The sequence below is a fragment of the Arvicola amphibius genome, chromosome 6, assembly GCF_903992535.2.
Source record: "Arvicola amphibius chromosome 6, mArvAmp1.2, whole genome shotgun sequence".
In the NCBI taxonomy this organism is placed as follows: domain Eukaryota; kingdom Metazoa; phylum Chordata; class Mammalia; order Rodentia; family Cricetidae; genus Arvicola; species Arvicola amphibius.
The window spans coordinates 82,979,657-83,004,495 of NC_052052.2; the positions used below are offsets into that span (position 1 = coordinate 82,979,657).

Sequence of the window (24,839 nt, forward strand, 5' to 3'; positions counted from 1 at the left end):
CTGATAGTCTAGCTTCATGGCAGAAGTGCTGTCCAGAGCCATGTTTATTGCCACAGCTCTATGGAGTTTCAAGGTTCTTGCTACCACCAAGAAGCATGCTGTTGGCTATTCATAAACACCATTGAAGTACTTGGTGGTGGGGCCTCTTAAAAGAGCTGCAAGGATTTTTTACAGCTAAAGCTGGGTCAAGAAACCTCTCTTAAATAAAATGTGTTTGCTTCTACCAAACAAGAGTCTACCCAAAAAAATGCTGCTACCAAGAAGCTATGTTTAACCATGTTCTTTTGTGTCTAGAATTACTTTCTAAGCTCTCTTAGGTTTTTTGTGGACGTAGTTGTCCATGTTGGTGCCATTTGGTGTCTTTATCCTGACTGGTCCCACAGCCCTTTAGTCTCAAATAAACACAAAGAGGCCTACATTAATTATAAACTGGTTGGCCTACTTTTCTTATTAACTAACTCTTACATTAGCCCATAATTTTTGTCTGTGTTAGCCACATGGCTTTGTGCCATTTTATCAGTGAGGCTTTCTCATCTTGCATCCTCTGTGTCTTGGCGATGACTGAAGACTGAGCCTTTCCTTTTCCCAGAATTCTCCTGTTCTAGTTGCCTTGCCTATATTTCCTGTGTGGCTACTGACCAATCAGCATTTTATTAAACCAATACAAGTGACAAATCTTTACAAGGTACAAGACCATTGTCCCACAGCATGCTAGAGTCAGATAAGGTCGTAGGTAGCACTTGGCCCATGTGCCCTTCAAGTCCCTGCAATTCTCTTTGCGTGTCTCCTCTCCAGTTCTCCTTTCTGAATCTCTTCTGTCTTTCCCCCTCTGACCTCTTCCTTATAGATGATTGTCATGGATCAGGCCCTCCCTATAGTCATCCACATCTTTGCTGCGGCATGTGCCCTATGTCAGGGGACCTTTCATGTCTTCCCTTAACCCTGACTATTGGTATGATCAGAACTCCGGGCTTGGGGTTGTAGTCTTCTATGTATACCTGCCCCCACTGGACCATGAAGTATAGGTCAGAAAAAGTCATCAGATCCCATTTGGCTGAAGCTGTGGATGGCTATGAACAGCACGTGCCCCAGCCACTGAACCATCACCCCAGCCTTGCTCTTTTCCCCTTTCTTTCCTCCCATCCTCCCTCTGTATACTTTGAGAAGTTGAAATCCATCCGACACCTTCCTGTGTCACTCTCCACTGTGTTTTGTTAATGGAAATAAAGCTCACAATTCAGTTAAGTTGGCAGGCCAGCGAGCCCATGGGTTCTGCTCTCTCCTCCCGCAAGCTGTAGGCATGAGTCCCCATACTTGGCTTTGTTTGTTTTGTTGTTTGATACAAGATCTGTTTATATAACTCTGACTGTCCTGGAACTCTCAGAGATCCTCCCGCCTCTGCCTCCCACGGCTAGGATTAAAGCCATGAGGCATCATGCCGGGCATCAGGCTCGACTCCGCTACAGGTGCTGACATCTTAGCTCAGGTTCTCACACTTGCACATCAGTGCACAGCAGGCTCTTCACCCTCTGAGCCAGCCCCACACCTGAATCTGACCTTTAGCAACAACAGCAACTTATTATCAGGAGCTTTTCTTGCATCACAGACAACAAACGGCATCTGCTTTGTTTTTTCCCTACAGTGAGTTGCTTTAATAGCACTTGGGTTTTGTGTAAAGCCAGTGATCCTGAGTGGTTAAGAATTATGACTCAATTGTTTTTCTGTCCTTTGTGTGTGCTTGTGCACATGTTCATGTATGTGTGGATACATGTGTGATGCTTGCATATGGAGGCCAGCAGTCTGCCCTAAGCATTTCCCTAGTTCTCCACCTTACTTGTCTTTTGGGGGGCAGGGTGGTCAAGGTCTCACTTTTACCTGGTGCTCACCAATTCAGCTAGGCTGTCTGGCAGAGAGTTCTGCCTCCCCAAATGAGTGCCACCACACCTGACATTTTTACTTGAGTTTTGGGGATGGAACCTGGGATGACTGCACCTTCTCTCTCTACAGGAGGACTATCACAAGCTCCTTACCAAGTACGCGGAGGCTGAGAACACTATCGACCAGCTTCGCCTTGGGGCCAAGGTAGCGGCTGGAGTGGGCTGAGCAGGGGTTGGGGAGCAGAGAGCTGGGGTCCTTAGGGAGATGGTCTACCCTAGAGTCTTAGAGAAAAGTAACTGGCTCTTGCATTCTGAAACTCTGTATTGAAGGATCTGAGTCCTTGAACTACTACTGAGCTTTTAGGTGACCTTGGCATAACCGAGCCATCCCTGGGCTCGCTCTCTCACTGTTACTGTGTGGTGGAGTGATGAAGGCTGGTGTACCCAGGAATGTCACCAGATGCTGTCTCCTTCTCTGTGACTTTGGGTATGACTACCTGGGCTGACTCCTAGCCCCATTCCTCATTGGCTGGGTGACTTTCAGGCGATGGCTATGCCTGTCCAAGCTCAAGGCTGTGGCCAGGATTTTCTGCTCCATCTTTGATGCCCCGTTCTTCCTGAATCACACTTTCCCCTTTCCCCTATGTCTGCCTGACAAAAATAACCCTCCTCCTGTATCCAGCTGGAACTGAGTACCCATGCATGGCAGGTGGAATGCCTCCCGCCCTGGCCTGTCTCCAGAGGAGGCTGAGAACCCTCTATGGGGACCTTCCTCTTTCTGGGGTGAGGCAGGAGGTGGGCCAATTGTGGCCTCTTCAGCTTCCTGCTTTTCCCATACCCCCTGCTTTCTCAAGCAGGCAGCATAGAGCAGGCAGGATAGCTATGGGACAGAGATTCAGGGCCTTTCCTGCTCCTGTTGTCCCCCTAGAAGGAGAGCACCCCAGTATCCTGCAGAATGCTCCCTACCCTAGGCCCCCTGTCAAGTCTTCAGTCACTCCTGGGGAACACAGGTGAAGGCAACCACAGTAAGGAGACCTGGGCCTGTTGTAGGACCAGAGTTCTCTGTCCCTACACATGTGGCCCTGACAGGTGCAGGAGGGACTCTGCTCGCCCGGTCTCCTGGGACATATGTGTATGAGCTGAGGGTTGTGATCAGACCTTATCTTCAGGTGCCCCAGAGCTCCAAGCAGTGAAAGGGAGTGTCAGGAACAAGGCTGGGGCGGGCTGCAGAGAGGGCTTACAGAGTCAGCTGTAGGAGGGGCTGAATGGTTCAGCACCAGCCACCCTCCTCAGCTGCTCTTTGGGCCCAAGAGAAGAGTGATTGCACTGAAAATGGCCCATAATTTCCTTCAGCTCAGCCTCGCTGCTGCACCAGGAGTGATGGTCCCAGCTGGCAGGAGAGAACAGGGCCAGGGCCCACAGATGCCCCCCTTTTGAGCCCCATGTTCTTTACCAGAAGGTATCCCGCTCAAAGCCCATATCAGGGAGCCTGGTTCCTGTGGATTTCCTGCCTCTCACAAGGATCTGTGATCATGATTTCTCCAGGACGTCCCCAGCCCTTTCAGTCTGAGCCCATGGAGATGCAGGAGAGGCTAGGCCCAATTAAGAGGGAGCCAGACTGGAATTGACCTGATACCTAGGCTACCTCTGTGCTGAGTAACTGAGGACCGTAGTCTAGTGCAACAGAGACCAACATTGGCAGAACCAGAGTCCAGGCTCAGACTAAGGGAATCTGCTTTGGTTTCCTCGCCTTGCAGACACAAGGCTAAGACAGGAACGTCCCACAGCAAGTGTGAGACACAAAGGTGAAACACCCTCTGATCTGCTCATGCCAGATGGTGTTAATTTCTGAGGTCTGGAAAGCCTCAAACCCTGGCATGGTGTGTGGGACAGGTCCACAGACAGGCAGGCCAAGGGATAGAAAGAGCCACCAGTGGTTCTGTTGGTTGCTATCTTAAGTCATTTACAGCTGGGCTCAGAGAGGTTAGGCAACTTGTCCGGGGTCTCACAACCCATTGGTGCCAGAGCCAGGGAGTGCAGTTACTCTGCCAAAAGCAAGCCAACACTCACTGAATTTGCAGCCAGAAAAGCTGGCCAGGGAAAACCAAGGCTAGACCTAGAAGCATCTATGGAACCTGGGGCTGGGGAGCATGATTTAGGGGACCAGAATGAGTTAGAGGTCAGGGTGAGTTTTATTCTCCTTGTTGACTTGAGTCTGTGATGATGTCACCATTTGCTGTCTTGTTGCTGCTTCTCCCCAGTTCCTGTCTTCCCCCCTCCTCAGCTGTAGGGGGTGTGAAACAGTCGAGGAGACAGAAACCACCCCAGCAGGAATTGGGGGATGATGTTACCACTGTTCCTGAAGGGATTTCCCTCTGGATACAGGAGCTCTGGCTGGGATGCAGTGTGGGGATGGGGGCTTCTGTGCTCAGAGGAGTTGAAGCATTCCTTCCCCCTCCTCTCTTGCCCCACTCATAAAGCTCATTACCATTTGAAAGGCTTGCAGACCCCATCTGTGCCAAGAATATTCATTTATTTAACCCCACATTTCCCAAACTCACTGGTCCACCCTGCACAGAGTCCTGAGGGCCTCAGAGTATCACCACAGGGCCCTCTGTGCCTAGAGAGGTCGGTCACAACTGGGACAGGCCCATGCAGCTCAGCAGTGACTTAAGTCCCCTCCCTATTCCTCACTTCCTCTGCAAAGTTCAACAGGCCTCGGGCTCTGCTTCCCGTTTTCATCCTCTGGATCTGAAAGCTGCCAGGTTTGCCTGGCTCCCCAGGTGGGGCCTTGGCACAGTGGGCAGGAAACTCAAGAGGGCAGGGCCTCCCATGGGATTTGGGTCACCTCAGGAAGATAGGGGTGCTAATGTGGAGCCCCCACACACAGGCAGAGTTGAGCAGATGGCACAGAGGATTATGAAAATCCAGCTTTGTTTTCTGCTGGGGAGGCTCAGTCTGGAGGTGGGGGAGGCAGTGCCACCAAACTGTGCTTCCTGACTGGAGGCTGTGGAGCCCCTAGGTCCTGGCCCACTGAGCTCTTAAATAGGTACCACGGCATGCAGGAGTGTGCCTTTTTCATTGGCCCACTTCATGGTGACCACATACACATAAGGATAGGGAGGATGTTGAAGGTGGAGGGATGATGGTGGTGATAGTGTTGGTAGTGACAATGATAGTGATGGTGATAGTGATGATGTTGGTGATGGTGATAGTGATAGATAGTGATAATGATGATGGTGGAGATGAGGATAGTGATGATGATGATGATGATGATGGTGATGATGGTGATGGTGATGGTGATGGAGATGGTGATGATGGTGGTGGTGATTATGGTGATGGTGGTGATGGTGATGATGGTTGGTGATAGTGGTGGTGATTATGGTGATGGTGATGATGGTGATTATGGTGGTGGTGGTGATGATGATGATGATGGTGATGATGGTGATTATGGTGGTGGTGGTGATGATGATGATGATGGTGGTGGTGATAGTAATGGTGGAAATGGTGGTGGCTGTATTAGTCAGTTGCTGTGATAATTAACAATCCTAGAAGGGTTGCTCTGTGCATGGCATCTTCTTCATACATCCAAACAGCCATTTAGTATTTACTATTATCAGTGTTGTTATTAAAATAGGTAAGATAATACATATTATTAGTAACAATTATTGTTAGCAGCATAAAGCCATAGGCTTTGGGATTTGTCAGAGTGGTATTGTGATGTGGTCCAGATGCTTAGCTGATGACCTTGTGGGACTTCCCAGAGTCTCAGGGCTCATAGGGGCTCAGAGACTGTGAGAGAAGTGGCAGTCTCAGAGCCTGCATGGGTCCGCTCCAGGTTCTTCTCACATTGTTGTGATTGCTTAGCTTGAGATTTTGTGGAACTCCTAACCATGGGAGTGAGGGTGTCTCTGTTTCACCTGCTCTTGGACCCTTTTCCTTCAGTTGGGTTGTCTCGTCCAGCCTTGATAGGAGGGTGTGTGCCTAATCTTAAAGCATCTGTTATGCCGTGTTTAGTTGATGTCCCTGGGAGAGAAATAAGGAGCAGTGGATCGGGGGAGAGGGGAGAGGGGGCTGGAAGGAGTGGGGTGAGAGGAGACTGTAGTCAGGATATGTTACATGAGAGAAGAATAAACAAAAAGAAAAAGGAAAGGAAAATCAAGAAAAAATGGGGAAAGTAGTTCCAGCCTGTCTCCCTTCCAGAACCTCTGTAAAGGGAGTAGGGAGGGGGCTGTACGTCCTCTGCCCAGTGTGGGCACCACTGAAAAGCAGTGTTCATGATCCCCAGGGTGAGTGTGGGGCTCCTGCATAGAGGATGGATGAAGCCCGAATCAGATGCATTGCTTGCTCACCTGACTCCTCCCCTGCTCCCCTCTTCCTCAGGTACATCTGTATTCAGACCCGCCTCAGCCCAGTCAGAGCATCTGCTCTGGGTCGATGCCACAAGGAAGCAAGGTCTTGTCCTTCTCTATCCCACAACCCAAATCAGCAGAGTGGGGGCCTGGGCCTGCGCAGAATCCACGGGCCTCTGAGGCCACAGGTTGGTTGGGGAAGGAGCCAGGCTCTTAGTGTCCTCCTGCTCATGACTCTGCCCCAGGACATTGAGTGGTCTGCCCTGGGGTCACACTGGTTAGAGCCAGGGGAATAGAGTGCCAAGGCCCTCTCTGGGCCAACTGACTTGACCGAGCTAAACAGCCAAGTAGTTAGACCCTTAGCTAAGCCACCTGGCCTCTTGTCTCTGGTGTGAGCATTTTCATTCACTGTAACCCCTAACATTGACGGACACATGTGACTTTGGTTAGCCCCCCACAGAGCTGGTGAGGAGTACACCTTTTATAAGTCCATGATAGTTGGGAGACCTGGGACTCGGAGAGGCAAAGGCTAGAGTTACAGAGTCTGGAAAGAAAAGGACCGGGATTTGAATCTGTCTCTCCCTGAATTAGAGTCCACACCCCAGGCTCCACCCCCTCTTAGCTTTCTTCTAGGGTAGATCTGTGCCTCATTTTCTCTGGGAGTGGAGCAGCACAGTGGCCAGGCCTCTTCCTGGGCTAATGGGAAAGTCGCCGGAGGGATCAGGCTATAGCTTGGTGATAAGGTGGTCTGAGGGAGCCTCAGGCCTTCAGCCTCAGTGGACTGGGGAACTGTCCTCAGCCCCAGGGTTCAGCGGCTGTGTATTCCAGGGTGGCTGTCCCAACGAGCAGACCTGAGTCCCTCCTCGTCCCCCAGCATGGCCACCCCAGGGTGGCTTCCTCGGAACCAGGGCATTGTTACAGACCAGCCTGCCGCAGGACAGAGCCAGGTACTGACCTCTCAGGCCAGCCGGCTCCTAGCAAAGGTGAGTGAACCCCAGCTTCTCCCTGAGACACCTCGTCTATGAAGCCTGTGTGTGTGAGATGCTTCCACCAGCCCCAGATGGCTGTGCTCTGCCTGCATGAGGTCTGACTCAGCCTTCTAGGAACTTGACCGTCCCCCTTGTCACCCAGGATGTGCTTGGACCTATCTATTGAGCGGCAATCCTTCTGTTGTTTCAGTTTCTCCAATTAGGCATGGGGTGCCCACATGGTTGTCCATAGGGTGTCCCTAGCTTTCTCTGACCTCCAACTGGCCCTTCCCTACTTATGACAAACTGCCCTTTCTTCGTTCGTTATTACTGAAGTCAACCCTGCTATGCAGCTCAGAATCGTCTGTAGGTCTTTGTCTAACTTCACACTTGGCCTTGTTCCAAAGGTGTCTCATGAAGACACAACGCCTTAACCACATTCTGAAAACGGAAGTGGGGGTGCTGGGGCAGAGGGGAAGTCCACAGGGAGAAAAATAAAGTAAGCTAGCCCAAAGTCAGTAAACAAGGTGTTCTATGGGGCCTTGAATTCTACCTTGGGCCTGGAGCGTCCCACTCTCCATTACAAAAATTTAAACATAATCATGACTTTACCTTGTCCAGAAAACCAATGTCTTTCCCTACTACCACACTTTCTTTCCTTTTTGGGGGTATGTGGTAGGCAACAGCTCCACTGAGGTCTAGTTCACCTATCACACACTTTGCTTATTTCAAATGTGAGCAGTCACATGTTTTCCTGTGTTGTAGTCCTGCAGCCATCGAAGTCTATGTTAAAACACTTCCGTCCCTGACAGTCCCCCTTCAACTGCCTGTCTTGGTAGTCAGGTCACTTAGCCAGGGCAGGGCATGACTGATATCCTCCTGGGAACCACTGGCCTTTATTGGGCTGCTGTGTTCTTGACATAGCAGGTTTGAGTGAGGTTCTGCAGAACACTAGAGCTCCAAGTGGGACTCAGCTACCTCACAGGCCTGTAGCTCACACCAGGAACCCCAACACTGGAGAGCTGGGGGCAGCCAGGTCCCTGTGAATTCAAGACCTGCTTAAGGGACTAAGACCCTGTCTGTAAAAACAACAGCAACAGTGTCTCTAACTGAACTCATTCGTAATTTTAATAGATTGCATATCAAACTGATATTTCTGATCAAATAAAATATATTTAGGACCAACAAGATGGCTCAGCAGGAAAGGGATTACTACCAAGCCCAGTGGCCTGAGTTTGAACCCCAGGGCGTGCGTGCACACACGCACACACACACACAGTAGAAGGAAAGACCCGACTCCTAAAAGTCATCCTCTGACCTCCACATGCACAACATGATATGTATATACAGACAAGTGTGTGCATCCACCCATCCTTACATGTGTGTGGACATGCACACACATAATGTAATTTAAAAGAAAAATATATAATATTAAAATTAATTTCACTTATTCCTTTTACATTCTAATTTCCACAAAACTTTTGATTAAATAGTATATGTGGCTCATATTACATTTCTATTTTATATATTATATAAGTAACATGCTATAATTCATTTATATAGATTTTTATATTTCAGTTTATCCTAGTTCCTCAATAAATAGGCATTGTGATTTTTATTTTTAAATATTTCTGTCCTTTTTTTTCTGCAGCACTAGCACTAGAACGCAGATTCTTGTTTTCTTTCCCTTCTATTGTCCAGGTGGAATCCTTCAAGGAACTGGTACTGGCCGGATATCTCCCACCCCAGGACCAAATCAAGGTACCACTACCCAATGTGGTGTTGCAGCAGCAGTTACCAGATAGCCTGTCCCCAGAGTTGAGTCTCTGAGCCCCTTTTGCTGAAGGCAGGTGACTGTGCCACAGGCTGCTGCTTACTGGGTCATGGTAGCAAGCCCCTGCTGAGTCATGATGGCTTACCAGACATGCTGGGTGTGTCATTACTGTTTCCTCTCTTCATCATAAATACTCACAGGGGACCTGCGATCATTACCCCTCTTAACTACAACGACACAGAAGCCCAGTGAGAAGTGACAGTGAACCAAACTACACAGCCATAGACAGCAGAGCAAGCCCTGAGCCAGGGCTGCTGTCTCCCCAGTCACTCCTGGGCTCCAGAAAAGGGTCTTTGTTTCTAACCTACTCTCCCGTTATTTCTCAAAACTTGGGATCGAGGATAAGCAGAAGGGGTGGTTTGTCCACGAGACTGCTGCGTCAGGGCAGACTTGTCTCCTTTGGATGCAGGTTTTAGGTAGTTATAGCCAGATGTGTCTAATCTCTTTCCTGCTGCCAGTCAGGGCCTTGGGATGGTGCATGTGGGGTCCTCAAACCTGAGAGTTTGTCTTGGGAAAGACTGGTCCATGGTGTGGGTCAGATCAGAGTCCCACAGAGGTGGCAATGACCCGGGAGAAAATTTGCTCCACTCGAGAATTTCTTCCAGGCCCCTCTCTTTGGATGGAGTCATTGAAAGTCGATGGGGGAAAGAGTCCAGTTGAGGGCAGGGAGGAAGAGAAGCAGAAGTCTAGCTTCAGGGAGCAGATGCAGGACCCCAAGAAATACCATGGCATGCATGTTCTCCAGGGCTGTGACAAACACCACAGCAGTTCCCAGCTACAGGGTGTGTGGCGTGCACTGTAGCATATCACCAAGGGGATCACGGATCTCCCTTGGAAACTGAAGTCATTTCTTCGGTGCTACAGTGTTTGCCTAGCAGGTGTAAAGTACTGAGTTTGAGCCCCAGCTCTGAACAACTGGGTGTTCTGGAGCCTCACACCTGTTCTCCCAGCACTCGGGAGATGATGGCGAGAAGGTCAGAGTTCATCCTCAGCTCCATAAGGAGTTTTTGGCCACCCTGGGCTACATGAGACCTTGTCTAAAAAAGAATCCCTTTAAAACATTAATAGACACAGCAGTTTTATTTATGGAATACAATTTAATGACTTCATACATGTGTGTAACAAATTCTAGTTCCTTCTCTTCAACTACTGATCACTTCTTTATGTCAGAAACCTTTTGAATCCTCTTTTATAGTTCTTTCTGTTGTTGCTTTTATAATACTGAGGTCTGAAGAAGGCCTCCACGCGCATACGCTAGCAGACTCCACCACTGACTCTATGCTCCACGCACATACGCTAGCAAAGGCTCCACCACTGACTCTATGCTCCACGTGCATACACTGGCAAAGACTCCACCACTGACTCTATGCTCCACGCATGTACACTAGCAAAGACTCCACCACTGACTCTATGCTCCACGCGCATACGCTAGCAGACTCCACCACTGACTCTATGCTCCACGCACATACGCTAGCAGACTCCACCACTGACTCTGTGCTCCACGCGCATACGCTGGCAAAGACTCCACCACTAACTGTATGCTCAGCCTTCTCTTTACTTTAAAATTAAAGGAAAATCTTTCACATTTTTATTTATTATTAGTGTGTGTAGGTATAGTGAAAGGAGGAGAGAAGCGAATATGCATGTGTGCACACACACGTGTGTGTGTGTGTGAGTGTGTGTGTGTAAGTACAAGGGCTATTCTGTGTAGTCAGTCCTCTCTTTCCAACTTGGCCTGGGCTCTGGGAATCGAACCCGGGTCACCAAGCTTGAGTGATAAGTACCTTTACCCACTGAGCCATCTCACTGAATTACTCAGGATGGCTTTAAGCTTGTCATCCTCCTGCATCAACCTCCCACGTAGATCACAGGCCTGTGCCACCACACTCAGCCCTCTTCCGGCTCCAAAGTATGCAATGATGTTATAATACAGAGCAGCAGAGTGTGTTCCTCCTGGCTCACTACTGTGAGGGCCCCTTCCCTTCCTGACCTTTCCCAGTCTCTAGTGCCCATTGCTCCCTCTTCTATGCCGGTGGTTTTAGCTTCCACGTGTGAGTGAGAATGTGTGATTTTTGTCCTTATCTGTCTTCACTTAGCATGAGTCCTGTGACGCCATCTTTCCTGCCACAAATGAAAATTTTAAAATGTCATTTTCTTCCTCTCCATCCTCATTCGCTCCATATATAGGGAACCTGGGGCTTCTGGGAGATGAGACATGACTGGAAACTGTATTCTGGGTTCCTGTTGGCCTCCGTCTGTTCCTAGGCTCATGGAGAAAGGGACTAACAGGCCAGAGACCAACAGCCATATGCTGATTGACTATGTTTGTGTTTACGACTATGAGGGCCTAGCAGAGTTGTTAGGACCGGGCTGGGCCTGGGTCCAAGTATTGCCTGTATGGCTTGCTCACTTACCCTGTAAACTTCTTTGGGCTCCACTGGCTAATTATCTCAGTTGAGATTCTCTTGGAGTGGAAATGAGTGCCACCACGACAGTCCCCTTTGTGTAGATTGCGGGAGGACAATGCCATTTCCCCTCACTCTCTGTAAGAACTGGATAAGAGAGTGACCTCTGGGCTGATCTCTAGGCTTTAAGTTTTTTGTGGCAGAGAGTTCCATATGGGCAGAAGCCCCCAGAGGTGCCCAGACACAGCCTGTTTCTCAAGCCCCATGAGAGCCTCCTGGCCCCCAGCAGCTAGCCACCTATCCATTGTGTGAGCATGGAGCCCCTAGGGAAGATGCTCCAAGCTCCTCGCCCTTCTGTTTCAGAGCTTGGAGCAGCTGAGGGCAGCCCACGTGGCCCTTGAGGCCGAATACCTTCAGGCCTGCAGAGAGCGGCACCCGAACCCAAAGCTTCATACCTCCAGCGGCAGCCCCAGGACCCTCAGTCTCTGCAGGTAGGTTCTGGAGAGACAGGCCCTGGAGAACAGGTGGGACAGGCTCCTGACTCCCTCTGTGTCCAGGAAGGATTCATTTTACAAACATCACTGACTTACAGGAGCAGAGGGAGTCCCTGTCCTAGGGAGCACCATGACTAGAGCTGAGAATCCGGCACATTAAGATGCGCTTTGGCGATGAGGGGCAAAGCCCCTCACTAGACAGTGGGGAGGACACTGGGGTGTACTTAAAGTTGCATAGCATGGGGGTGGCAGAGGGTACTGAGCTGAGGCCTCCTGAGTCTCAGCTGTATCATCTCTCTATTAAAGTTCTTGGTGCCATCTATTAATGGCCTATGTGGACCCTGAGAGGACATTCCTAGGGTCTCTGATTTACACCTATTGCTAATATTTCCTCCTTCTAGGGAACTAGAGGCGGAGATAAACCAGCTGGGACAGCACCTGGAAGAGCTGCAGAACCAGATGGACCAGACCCAAAGAGAGCCCAAATCATGCAGGCTACACCTGCAGGCCAGCACCCCCGCCATGCCCTTCCCGTCCTGGCCAGCTCATCTCCCCATGCCTTCAGGACCAGTCTCCTTGCCAGCTGTCCGCACCAACCATGAGGTACTGCTTTGCCCCATCACATTGGGTCAGTCCCCATTTTTTTCTTTTATTTATTCCATGTTAATTTCTTCACTTACATATTTAGGAAGTGTGTACCATAGTCTAGACCCCATGACACACAGTGAGGATTCAGTGAGGACAGAAGGAGGAGAAGGTGACCTCTGTCCTTATGGAGTTTTCGAACTAGTGACGAACCTAGTGGTGGAGTTATCGTTTTGACAGCACTCTGAAAGGGAAGTCCAGGCTCAATGGAAGTAAGGGAGGACACTATAGCTGCCTAGGAGGGGCACAGAAACTGTCTCTGAAGAAATGTTTACGTGAGATCTGAGAGTAAGGAGCCACTGAGTAGGGTAAGGATCCTGACAAGGCTCTGTGGCCTGAGTGTGGAAAGGGAGGGGCTATCATCTGCCATATTCCTGGAGACACCAGCGTGGGCCTTGCGATGAGCTTGCGGCTCCTATCTCCAATTGGAATCAACCTCTCCTTGGGTTTTCGGCTCCCGTGGGTCAACAAGAATGGGGCAAGACATGGCACGGCAGAGGGAGGGATGGATACAGGAACTTGGACAAGGTTCAGAGGTTCATTCAGTCAGATTTGGATGGCAGTGAGAAAAAGGCAGCCAGGTTGGCATCCAGGCTCCCAGCCTGGAGTACAGGACAAGAGGTGTCCCTTACAAAGCTAATACCATAGATACAGACTCTGTATCTACAGGGCCCTCTCTCTACACCATGGTCTGTTGGGGACAGCCACCCTCCCCCTTGGGCTGGTGAGCTGTGCTCACACATATAGCAGTAGTGGCAGCTCTGTGTCCCTAAGCTCCTGCTTCTGGCTTGTTGTGACATGCCTGCACATGGTGACAGAGTGGGGCTAACACATTGGTTAATGGGCTGAGAAGGCTGGCCCTAGGGTTGGGGGCTCCCCTTGAGCCTTGCCTTGCACATGGAACAACCCAGATAGGCGGCATTTCCTATGCTGACAGGAAGCCTGGGTGGCCAGACTGTAGAGGAAGAGGTAAGGACAGGCACCTCTGGCAGACAGTCTGCTCCAGCTTCTGTATGGCTCTAATGCATTGCAACAGCCTTGGTTTCTGTGTGAGGTGGGTGCTGGGGTACAGAGGAGAAATCATGTCTGCAGTATGCCTGGCACGTGCCGGGTGCTCAGCCATGGCTCAGCACAGCAGCCAGCCATGAAGACCCTGCAGTCTTCAGGGTGTCACACATGAATGGCTGTCAGGAGACAGGCCAACAGGTTCACTACCGAGTGCTCTTCAGCATGTGACACAAGATGGCAGAGGCAGGTGCTAAGAGTGATCACTCTCTAACCCCCACTTGCTTGGCCCAGCCTGCCACCACTGCCACCTCCCCAGGGAGCTCTTGCATACTCCCGATGAACAAGGAGGTGAGCCTGGGCAGCATCACAGCAGAAGGAAGTCCGAGAGACCTTCCAGCACTACTCAGTGACAGGAAGTTCCAGGTGGAGCAGGACTCCCATGGCCTTCTGGAGCAGTGAGTGCCCGTAGGATGGAGGCTGGCCACACTGGGTCTTGTTTGTCCCCGTGGGCAGAAGTGACACTCTCTGGGCATCCTCCTACAGATACCTCAGTGTGAAGTCCGTCCCAGAAGCCTTGCAGGTGGAAGATGAGGAGGACCTGGAGGAGGAGGAGCAGGATGACCACGGTACCTTGGAAGCTGATTGTTCAGCCACAGCTTCAAGGAAAGCAGAAGCCACAATTGTACCACCAGAACAATACCCAGCTCAGGCTGAAGAAGGCCATAGGGCTGCCATCCAGTAAGTCACTGGGCCTCTGTCACAAGCTCTGGTGTCCTACACAGGGGTGACCATTGGCAGCACAAGCAAAAAGCACAACAAAAGAGTTAGGAATGTAGCTCAGTGGTAGAGCACTGGCCTTGCAGGCTCCGAGTTCAAATCCCATTTCAGGAAAACAAAACCAAACAACAACAAAAGGCAGCCAGCCTGTGATATTGTTGTCATGTTTCTTATATTATTTTTAAAATTTAAAAAAAAAATTAAAGTTTTAAAGTGTATGTTTGCAACACAAAATTTTGGTCTTCCATTTTTAAGAACATTGTCTTTTGAGTCCATGGGAGTCTGTGGAAATAGCTAACAGGGAAGGGGGCATGTGAGCCCTTGGGCTTTCCCCATGACCCTCACAGTGTTTCTGCTATTGTGTGCTGGGTGAGTTTAGTTGGCTTCTTGCCTTTTATTAAGAGTATGAGGTTCAGAGAATGCCGTGCCCAAGGTCACATAGCTAGGTGACAGAGCCACAATGCATCCCAGAGATGTCCCCAGATCTGGGTCACCTGGCTCACATGGGGGCTCAGATGCTGTTCATCTCCTTCCCTGCTAGGGAGGATGAGGGGCAGGTCGTATCCATGAAGCCGCCAAGCTTCCAGACATCCACGACCCGAGATAGGTATACCCCAGACATGGATACAGCTGAGGTACCTCCACGGGGCACCAGACCTGTGTCGTCACACCTAAGCAGTCTGACCAGCCTGGAGGAGTGTGGACCCACAGAGCGCCTTCCTCGGAAAGCTCTGCCTCGGGCTGGCGGCTCCCACACTGAGGTGAGTGTGCTTGTGGCATGGGCCCACAACATCCCTGGTGGGTAAGCTCTGTTCCTGGCCATTGCTCACCTGGGCCCTTGTCATGTGTCACCCTTCTTGTGTGCTCCTGCTTCTGCAGCCATAAGCCTGCCCACCAGTCAGCATTTAAGCCCAATGCCACCTCCAGCCCTGTGCTCCTTCCAGAGCTGTGGCATGTGCCCATGTCACAGTATGTCAGAGCTGGGACCTTGCCTAACTGTCGCAAGGGTGACAGGCCACAGATAAAATGCCAGAGGCTTTGTATATGTATATGCATGTGTACATGTATAACAGCACAATATTACATACATGTATACCTACACATACAAATACACATGTGCATGCGCATGGACGCACTTCTGAAGTCCTGATGAGCTTGTGCTTGGCCGTCTCGCCTCTAGGTGCTGAGAGCATTGACGTGGTGGGGCACTGACATCACATTTTCCCTGAGGCCTGCTTTAAAGTCATGTTCTGGTGCATATTGTATGTTGTCCTGAGCATCTCTGTGGCACACGGAACTGCCCGCACCATAAGACTCTGGGTTGAGGCTTTTTCCACCTCTTCCCTCTCCTTCTACACCCTGCAAACCCGAGCATCGTTCCCAAGAGCCCAAGTGGAGCCCAGTCCTCAGCACACCGAGCCCTTCTTGGTGTCCTCTTGAGACAGGGAGTATTATACTAGCCTGGCTGTGGTATCTGACAGCACTGGCTTCTTGATTTCCCAATGCATGGGAATATTTTCCCCAAACTTAACAGATATGGCTTATTCTAGGAGCCCTGGATGGTGTCACCAGAGACAGACAGTGGCTTCGTGGGCTCGGAAACCAGCATAGTGTCACCCTTCACCCAGACCCCAGAGCACCGGCTCTCCCATATCAGGTATTCTAACCCACCATTTTCACAAGCCTGAGACATCTTGAAAATCCAAGATGGTGGCCCAGAAACAGGTGTCACTTCAACCCCAATAATGGTCCCTGTTCCTGTTGTACTGATAGAGGGGAGGAGAGACTCCAGGAACAAGAGTGTCTCACTGATAATATTGTTCAGTCCATTAGCAGCTGTTGGGAAATATTTTTACCAAGCTAGTTCAGGAGTAAACGGAGTGAGAAGATGGGACTGCAGGGAGGGCAGTGAGATGACAGAAGCCGTGAGCGGAGGGCATCTGGGTGGCAGTGCAGAGAGACCAGGATGGACTCAAGGGGAAGCAGAGGGTGAGGACATCTCCAGGAAACAGCAGTGGTGCAGTCACCATGGAGACTGGTGGTCCCCAGAGTCAGGCACTGGCTACCTGGAGGCCCACTTGACCACTCAGGTGTGCTCATGAAGAAGGGACTAGAATTGATGAGATGAGCAGAACTTTGCTCCTTCCCTATACAGCTGCTGGGTGCACTGTGATTGAATGTAAGAACAAGGATGCCTCAGATATACTGAGACCCTGGAGACAGGAGCCCTAAGGCTGAGTTCACACTTCAGCACAGAGCAGCTTGGGTACCATGGCCTGAGGCTTCTTTGTCTAACCTTAGTGTTTCCCTGGCCTCCAGCACTCCAGGGACATCAGCGCAGCACCTCACTGCCTCTGTGCCTGGTGATGGAGCCTCCTGTCCCAAGGCCAGGGGTCCTGTGGTTCCCAGAAGATCCCCGGAGACCAAGCCTGGCACACCCAGAAGCCGAACCCAGCAGCATATCTCCAGCCCGAACAGCTCTCTCCAGCAAGGAGCACACAGCTACCAGCAGGAACAAGCAACAGCGACTAGAATGCGTGAGTGGGGAGCCTGGGTAGGCTGAGGCCTGGGAATGACCAAACTGTATGAATCAAAGCATCAAACACAGTTGTAGTGTGGAGCTGCAGGTTGCGTTCCTGCGGCCCAGTTCCCGGCCTCCTGACTAGCTTATGCCCCGAAATAACATCACACAAATTGTATTCTTTTAAATACTGCCTGGCCCATTATTTTCAGCCTCTTTTTGTCTAATTCTCACATCTCTTGCTTTAACCCATATCTAATAATCTGTGTAACACCACAAAGTGGTGTCTTACCGTTTAGTTTCTAGCATATGTCCATCTTGGGCTGGAGCTTCATCGCATCTGGCATCTCTCTCTGAGGAGAGGCACGGTGGTCTGCCTAACTTAAGAGAGGCATGGAATCTGACTGATCCTTCTACCTCACTTCCTCTTCCTGTTCTGTCTACTCCACCCACCTAAGGGGCGGTCTATCAAATGGGCCAGGCAGTTTCTTTATTAGCCAATGAAATCAACTCAAACAGAAGACTCTCCCACATCATTTCCCCTTTTTCTGTTTAAACAATAAAAGAAAGGCTTTAACTTTAACATAGTAAAATTACATATAACAAAATAGTTATCAAGTAAGAATTAGTTACAATATTATATCCATTTTATCTTTTATCATAACAAAGGAAAACTTTAACTATCTATCCATTCTTCAACTCCATCAAAGACTCCAGAAGGATATAATATTACCTAAGTAAATAAGAACTAAGCAACTTACAAAACTCTAGAAATGACAGAGACATCTTTCTGTAGTGAGGAGCAGGCGGGCTGCATTCCTTCCCGCCGCCCGGCTCTCGGCTGCCTTGCTAGCTTATAACCCAAAATAACAACACACAAATTGTATTCTTTTAAACACTGCCTGGCCCATTATTTTCAGCCTCTTACTCACATCTTGACTAACCCATATCTAATTATCTGTGTAACACCACGAGCGGTGTCTTACCGGGAAAGATTCAGCATGTCTGGCCTGGTGGCTGGCTTCATTGCATCTCTCTCTCTCTGAGGAGAGGCACAGCAGTCTGTCTAACTCAGGAGAGGCATGGCATCTGACTGAGCCATCTACCTCACTTCCTTCTTCCTGTTCTGTCTACTCCACCCACCTAAGGGCCGGTCTATCAGATGGGCCAGGCAGTTTCTTTATTAATTATCCAATGAAATCATCAGATAGATAGAAGACACACCTACATCACACAGTCCTGTACTAAACTTCAGACTGGGAAATACTATGGAGGTTCACCACAGGAATGGATGGGCTCTGTGGGAGCCTTCTCAGCTTGGTTGATCACCTTCCTGGACCTGAGGGGAGTTGGGAGGACCTTGGTCTTAACATAGAGTAGGGAACCCCGATGGCTCCTTGGCCTGGAGAGGGAGGGACGGGGGGTATGGGTGGAGGGGAAGGGTGGGAAGGGTGAGGAGGAGGGGAGGCGATGGAAATTTTTAAATATAAAAAAATAAACCATAAAAAAGATTAAAGATTACAGATAAGGGAGCAGGAGAGATGGCCCAGTTGGTAAAGTGCATGCCTTACAGGCATGAAGACCTGAGTTTGATCCCAAAAACCCAAGTAAAAATGAGAGTGAGTGCCACTTATAATCCCAGTTCTAGGGAGGCAAAGGTGGGGAGATTACAGTGGCCCTCATGCCTGCTAGTCTAGCCAAATTGGCAGCCCCAGAGCAGGGAGAGATCCTGCCTCAGAAACAAAACAAAACAAAACAACACACAGGGACTGGGAGGATGGCTAAGTGGTTAAAAGCATTTACTGCTCTTATAGAAGAACTGGGTTCTATTCCCAGTGCCTCCAACAGGCAGTCACACCTGCCTTCACCTCCAGCCACAGGGATGCCGGCATGCGCTAGTGAGCAACACACACACACACACACTTCTTCAGCTGAAGCTCCCAGGCTTATCTCTGCAGCTCATGATGGCCTCTCTGCCTCTCTTAGGACTTCCCAGGTCTAAGCTCAAGAGACAGAAGCAGATTTCCAAACAACAACTTCGTAGTGGCATGCGCTAGTGAGCAACACACACACACACACACACACACACTTCTTCAGCTGAAGCTCCCAGGCTTATCTCTGCAGCTCATGATGGCCTCTCTGCCTCTCTTAGGACTTCCCAGGTCTGAGCTCAAGAGACAGAAGCAGATTTCCAAACAACAACTTCGTAGTGGAGCAACCAGCCCAGCCTCTGGCCCAGCCCCCACAGCTGCTTCTGTGCCCCATGGAGCAGCAGAGAGCACTGCCAACCTCCTCCTCAGCAGGACAGAGCGCGAGTAAGTGGCACAGTCCGGACAATTCCACCTCGCTGTGGGATGAAAACAAGGAGGATGCTGGCCGTGGCAGTGCACCACCTGCCTTACACATTCAAGGAGGACGCTGGCCGTGGCAGTGCACTACCTGCCTTACACATTCAAGGGGCCTTTGCTGGTTCCAGGTGTGTCCAGGTCTTGCCTCCTAGCTTGGAGCTGTTTTATTGAAACTCAGTGATATTGACTTCAAGGATTCTTGTCCATCCAATGGGAAATGATTGACAGGTGCACCTTTCTGACTCTAAGGCCACCTCCCACTAGCCCTGCTGTGCAGTATCTGTATTCCAGATTAGAATTGAGCAAGGCATGGGGGCCATACCATCTAATTCCAACACCTCAGAGATGGAATTGGGAGGATTATGGGTTCTATACAAGCCTGGGTTAGATGTGAAAATCTGTCACCTCTCTCAAAGCCTCTCTTAACTCTTGGAACACACTGGGAACCTTGCAAGGCTGTCCTGGCCAGTACAGTCATGTTTGTTGCCCTGTGCACAGTCCTGCCTAGCAGCTGGTGTTCTGTGTCATAGTCTGAACTAAATTTCTCTACCCCTGCAGTCTGTCTGGACCTCAGCAAGGGTGTGTGTGTGTGTGTGTGTGTGTGCAGGGAGTGATACATTTGCTCACAATGTGCTCGGCCTTGGAGATGCAGCAAGGGACTGGACAGGTCTCAGCTTTGGGAAGCTCAGCATCTTACAGCCCTAGAAGCATGCACTGCTGCCCAGGGGCTGGGAGGCAAGGGTGATGTCCCCTCTCAAGAACAAGATGGCCATGACGAGAGACGAGATGCTCTGTGTGTCAGAGCCGCTTGGGTGGGCCTGGTGGCCGAGATCCTGCAGGGCCTTCAGTACTACAGGCAGCAGTTTATACAGTGACTAGCTTGCAGGAAGCACCTGTGAATGCTGGGTGACTGTGTTGGCCCTGGGAACGATGGCAAAGTGGCATGCCTTTCCCTGGCTGCTACTGGGGTCAGCACAGAAGCCAAGAAGGATGCCCTGATAGCCGAAAGGTGACTCTGGACTCGGGAAAGGGGGCATTTCTAAGAAGAGCCATTAGTGGCTTGCTGCTGTGCTGGCACGCACTGGGGATTGGTGGTCCACAAGGCTTGGGGCGTGTGGGGAAGGAGGACCTGAAGCCCTCTGCTGGCTGCTTGACTGGATCTCGGGTGGAGTCCAGAGTGAATCTGTAAACAAAGATGAACTACAATCCTCATTGAACCTCAGGCAACTAAGTGTTAATTTAGGAAGCCCAAGAGCCCGAGAGACCCAGTCAGAGGACAGGTGACACCCAAGTCTGTGTTTCAGGTTCCAGACCAGGAAGCCAAGCTCTGTGTCCCAGGATTAGCCAGTTGCTGGGAGCTCACACTCTCCTGCAGCCACCATGGCCCCTGGGTTTTGCCTTGGAAACCCCAGCAAGCATCTCCCTGGGGATCACCTAGGAGACCCATGTTCAGTGCATACACAGCTTGGTTAGACATGGCGAGAAGGAGGTCCCCGAGCTTTCCTGTGCAATCACCACAGAGATTATGTCTGCAGGTGGCACCAGGAGACGCTCATTCAAGAGTCCAGGGATCCTGAGTGGAGTCCCCAGCCTGGGTATCACACAGAGTGGATGCAGAGCCTGCCTCAGCCTGGAAGATGGCCATGCCAAGCGCAGCCTCTAGGGGTGCTCCGTGCATGGGGTCTGTGTTGGGGTGTGGGTTGGTTTGTCCTCAGCAGTACTGGCAAGGCCATACGACCCTGAGAGTTTAGCTAACGAGGAGCCTAGCAGGCCAGAACAGGCAATACTATTTCCTCGAGCTGTGCTGTGTCTTTGGACAGGAGGTGGGCCTGTGTCTAGAGGTCTCACGGGGGCCCAGAAGACAGCCTTGCAGACATCTTCCAGCCGGCTCACTCCACAGCAACAGAAGCTGTGGAGTCCCCCTGTCTCCCTCTGGGACCCCTTGGTCTCTCCCTCCTGAAGTCTGAGTTCAGGAATGTTCCCCAGCACCTGACAGATCTGGAATCATGACATGGGATGCTTACTGTGCCTGCCTGTGGGTCAGAGCTAGGGAGGGAAATGTTCAGAGTGTCTTCTGCTGGGAGTAACCATGAACAGTAGGAATATATGAGGAAAAGGAGCAGAGAGCCCGGCTCAGACAGTTACAGCTTCTGAGAGGAGCCAGGGAAGGTAGGACAACCCTGAGCAAGGCAGGACAGATGAAAGTCTGCAGATGTTTGTGAGCTGGGGTCCTGCTGTGGAACCCAGGCTAGCCTTGAACTCATGGTATTCCTCCTGCCTCAGTTTCCTGAGTGCTGGGATTTCAGAGGTGTGTCACTTAGCCAGCATCAATGTTTTCTATTCTGTATCTAGTCTTGTCTTGAGCAGCTGGGCCTTCATGATAGAGGTTCACCCTCACAGGTGGGTCACCCAGATTTGCTTGTTAACCATAAACTCAGAGAAGTGTCAGGTGTGTGGCAAGGGACATTCCAGAGTCACTGGGCTGTACAATCTGATCTCGTGTGTGCAAAAACAAAAGCCACCCCATTCAGGCTTCACTGGGGGCCCAATGACTCTGTTCCTGGCTCAGATGTCCTTGTTTCTCTCCTCACCGGTCCAGCCAGGCCATCAGGGATCTCCAGGAAGAGGTGTCACGGCTCCGCCTACAGTTGGAGGACAGCCTGCATCGGCCACACCCAGGGAACCCAGCTCTTGTAGCTTCTGCTTTCAACTACTCCTCCCAGACCCAGGACAAGCTGGTGGATTCCTCTCCCTCCTGGGGCTCCCGCTATGGCAGGTAGAAGATCGCCCCCAGCTCCTACCTCTGTTTCCTATGGAGTTAGCCCGCCTCTGGCCCTCTCTGGGTTCATGGACTCAGACACTTATGCCCCACTCACATTTGTTTAGTTTATGGCAGAGGTGCAGATATGCCATGGTCAATCTGTGGAGGCTGCCTCATCCAGTGATGTCATCTCTCTCTTCCATGTTGCTAGTAAATCCACAGAGAGGTTGTCTGCTGAGCCTAATGGTACAGAACCAGCTGGGCCAATGGGAAGACGGCGAGCCAGGTCCTCCTCTGTGCCCCGGGATGTACCCAGACTGTTCCTGAGTAAGTGACCAGAGACTGGGACTGGTTTCTGGGACCCCTGTCAGTGCATTGGCTCTGTGGTCAGGGAACCCAGAAAAGCCTGGAGAAGGTCATCTGTGTATGTCTGGGGCTGGGGCTGGGGCTGGGGCTGTGCTCTGGGACGAAGCACATCATTAGTCCTAGCCCCATAGACTGTGCCGCTACTATCAGAAGAGTCACTAGCCTCGACTGCAAGTGGATATATTTCTGCTGAGGACACTAATGCCTGCGCTGCAGAGCCCTCACTGACAGAGAACCGTTGTGGAGTTCAAACTGGGGTTCAACCCCAGTTCCTGTTCCTGGCCAGTTTGTCACCTGCTCTGAGCAGATAAAGTGACCGTAAACCATATAGAAATGAGAGCACCACATCCTGGGTTTGCTGCACAGGTGCATCATAGCCACAAAACTCCAGGCTGAGATTCCGGAGGCGTGGACCCTTGGGAAGACCCAAGACCAAACACAAGCACCCCCCTGACCTCTGCCCTTGCATGCTCACTCCTCCAGTGAGCCCCTCACCTGCCCCTTCTGAGGCTCCCTTTCCACATAGGCTCAGAATTTAAATCGCTCTCCCCCGGGCTGTCATCTGAGAAGAGCAGGACCTTTGAGGAGCATCCCCAGGCTGCACAGGAGGGGACAAGATCAGTAGGCAGCATGAGGCAGAAGGAAAGAGTCTCCTTCCGGGGCCAATACACAGGTGAGCTTTGTGCACGCTTGACACGTGTCAACCATGGAGCCTCGTCCTCGGTCCTTGTTTTATTTTTTTGCTTGTTTAGTTCCCATGTAAACATGTTTGTGTGTATGAGCATATATGTGCATGACCGCATGTGCACGTGTGGAGACCAGAGGCCACTGTCTGCCATCTTCCTCCATCCCTCTCCACCTTATTTTCTGAGGCAAATCTCTCACTGAACCCAAATCTCACCAATAAGCCAGTCTGGACGGCCAGTTTGCCCCAGGAATCCAGGCCCTTAGCGTTCTCAATGCTGGGATTGCAGGTGGCAGCATCCACCAAGCTTGCCCTGGGAATCTCGGCCCCTAGCTCCTCAGCCCTGGGATTACAGGTGGCTGTACTTACCCAGCTTTCCCTGGGAATCCAGGCTCCTAGCCCCCTCAGTACTGGGATTGCAGCTGGCTGCACCCACCCAGCTTGTATCTGGTCTTCCATTTGTGCTGTAAGCACTTGGTCTGCTTACAGGTCATCTCTCCTGCCTCAGCCCTTGGTTTTTATTAAGTATCCCAAACCGGCTGGGAACTCAGAACATATTCACTTCTATCCAGTGCGATTTCAGGAGGTTTGAGTCCACACTGGAAGCAGCCAGTTTTCCAGTGACATCAAGGACTTTTCAGTAGCCGTCCAATACAGTCCTGTTCTGTCCAAAGTTCCAGAAATTGGTTCTATGATGTCCCCTCTTCTAGCCATTTAGAAGAGATGCTGCTGACCCCTCAACTGAGCCTGAGGCAAGGAAGGGACACCGCCGACTCCTAACACATGACACCAGTCATGACATTTCTGTCACACCAGCTTCCACGCCCTGCCTCTGCTGAGTGTGTTCATCACTCCCAAGGGCGAGAGCTGGCAGATACTTCTAGAAGTAGAGATGCAACAAGGAGCTTGGAGAGGGCAGTAGTAAACAGATGTTGGTGAATATGTGCGCACACGTAGTAAAGAGACATCTGTGTTCTGTGCACACACATAGTAAACAGACGTCTGCGTTCTGTGCACACACGTAGTAAACAGACGTCTGCGTTCTGTGCACACACATAATAAACAGACGTCTGCCTTCTGTGCACACACGTAAACAGACGTCTGCATTCTGTGCACACACGTAGTAAACAGACGTCTGTGTTCTGTGCACACACGTAGTAAACAGACGTCTGTGTTCTGTGCACATGTGCACACATGTTCACAGTGGGGACATCTACAGTATTGCTTCACATGTGCACAGGAGGCAGGCGGAGGACAGCTAACAAAACTGTGGGAAGAGGAAAGAGACTGTTAGACCGGCCCCAAGTCCACACAGGTGTTGACATGATCATTCTGGATTCTTCCCCAGGCCAGGAGTACCACATTCTGTCCCCCAAGGATGTCCTGAAGGGCAGTGGCACAGCCTCCTGTCCCCATTGCCAACCTATTAGGACCCGGGGCACAGGTAAGAGACAGTGTTCTGGGTAGATGAGCCTCTAACCACTGGGAAATTTTCTTAACGCTGGCCATGGACCATTTTGTGAGAGGAGAGGCTCAGAGCTTAAGTAGCTTGCTCAAGAGCGCACAACTCACAAGTGATAGAGCCAGTATTTGAACTCAGGTCTTTATGACTCCAGAGCACCGGCCCCTCCCCACCATGGATCGCTATCCTGACAGACCACATGCACTCATTCACTCTCACTTAGCACCTACCAATGTTGTCCCTAAGGAACCAGCAACAAAACGGGGCAACCACAGACCAGAGGTGCATGACAAAAAGGGGCATGGGAGGTTCCCAGAGGGTGTACTAGCCTAGCTT

General features: G+C 50.8%; 1 protein-coding gene across 3 annotated transcripts in view; it reads left to right on the forward strand.

The window, feature by feature from the left end:
• Positions 1–24,839, forward strand: part of Akna (AT-hook transcription factor) — a 47,443-nt gene that overhangs the window by 18,683 nt on the left and 3,921 nt on the right. For all 3 annotated transcript variants that reach the window (XM_038335217.1, XM_038335216.1, XM_038335219.1), the window contains exons 4-19: positions 2,008–2,082; positions 6,261–6,417; positions 7,058–7,212; positions 8,899–8,958; positions 11,800–11,927; positions 12,332–12,533; positions 13,875–14,038; positions 14,127–14,321; positions 14,902–15,121; positions 15,911–16,017; positions 16,680–16,897; positions 19,034–19,196; positions 21,829–22,005; positions 22,202–22,317; positions 22,883–23,029; positions 24,390–24,485. In XM_038335217.1, coding sequence (XP_038191145.1) covers positions 2,008–2,082; positions 6,261–6,417; positions 7,058–7,212; positions 8,899–8,958; positions 11,800–11,927; positions 12,332–12,533; positions 13,875–14,038; positions 14,127–14,321; positions 14,902–15,121; positions 15,911–16,017; positions 16,680–16,897; positions 19,034–19,196; positions 21,829–22,005; positions 22,202–22,317; positions 22,883–23,029; positions 24,390–24,485 — 2,380 coding nt within the window. The remainder of the gene's footprint in view (positions 1–2,007; positions 2,083–6,260; positions 6,418–7,057; positions 7,213–8,898; positions 8,959–11,799; positions 11,928–12,331; positions 12,534–13,874; positions 14,039–14,126; positions 14,322–14,901; positions 15,122–15,910; positions 16,018–16,679; positions 16,898–19,033; positions 19,197–21,828; positions 22,006–22,201; positions 22,318–22,882; positions 23,030–24,389; positions 24,486–24,839) is intronic.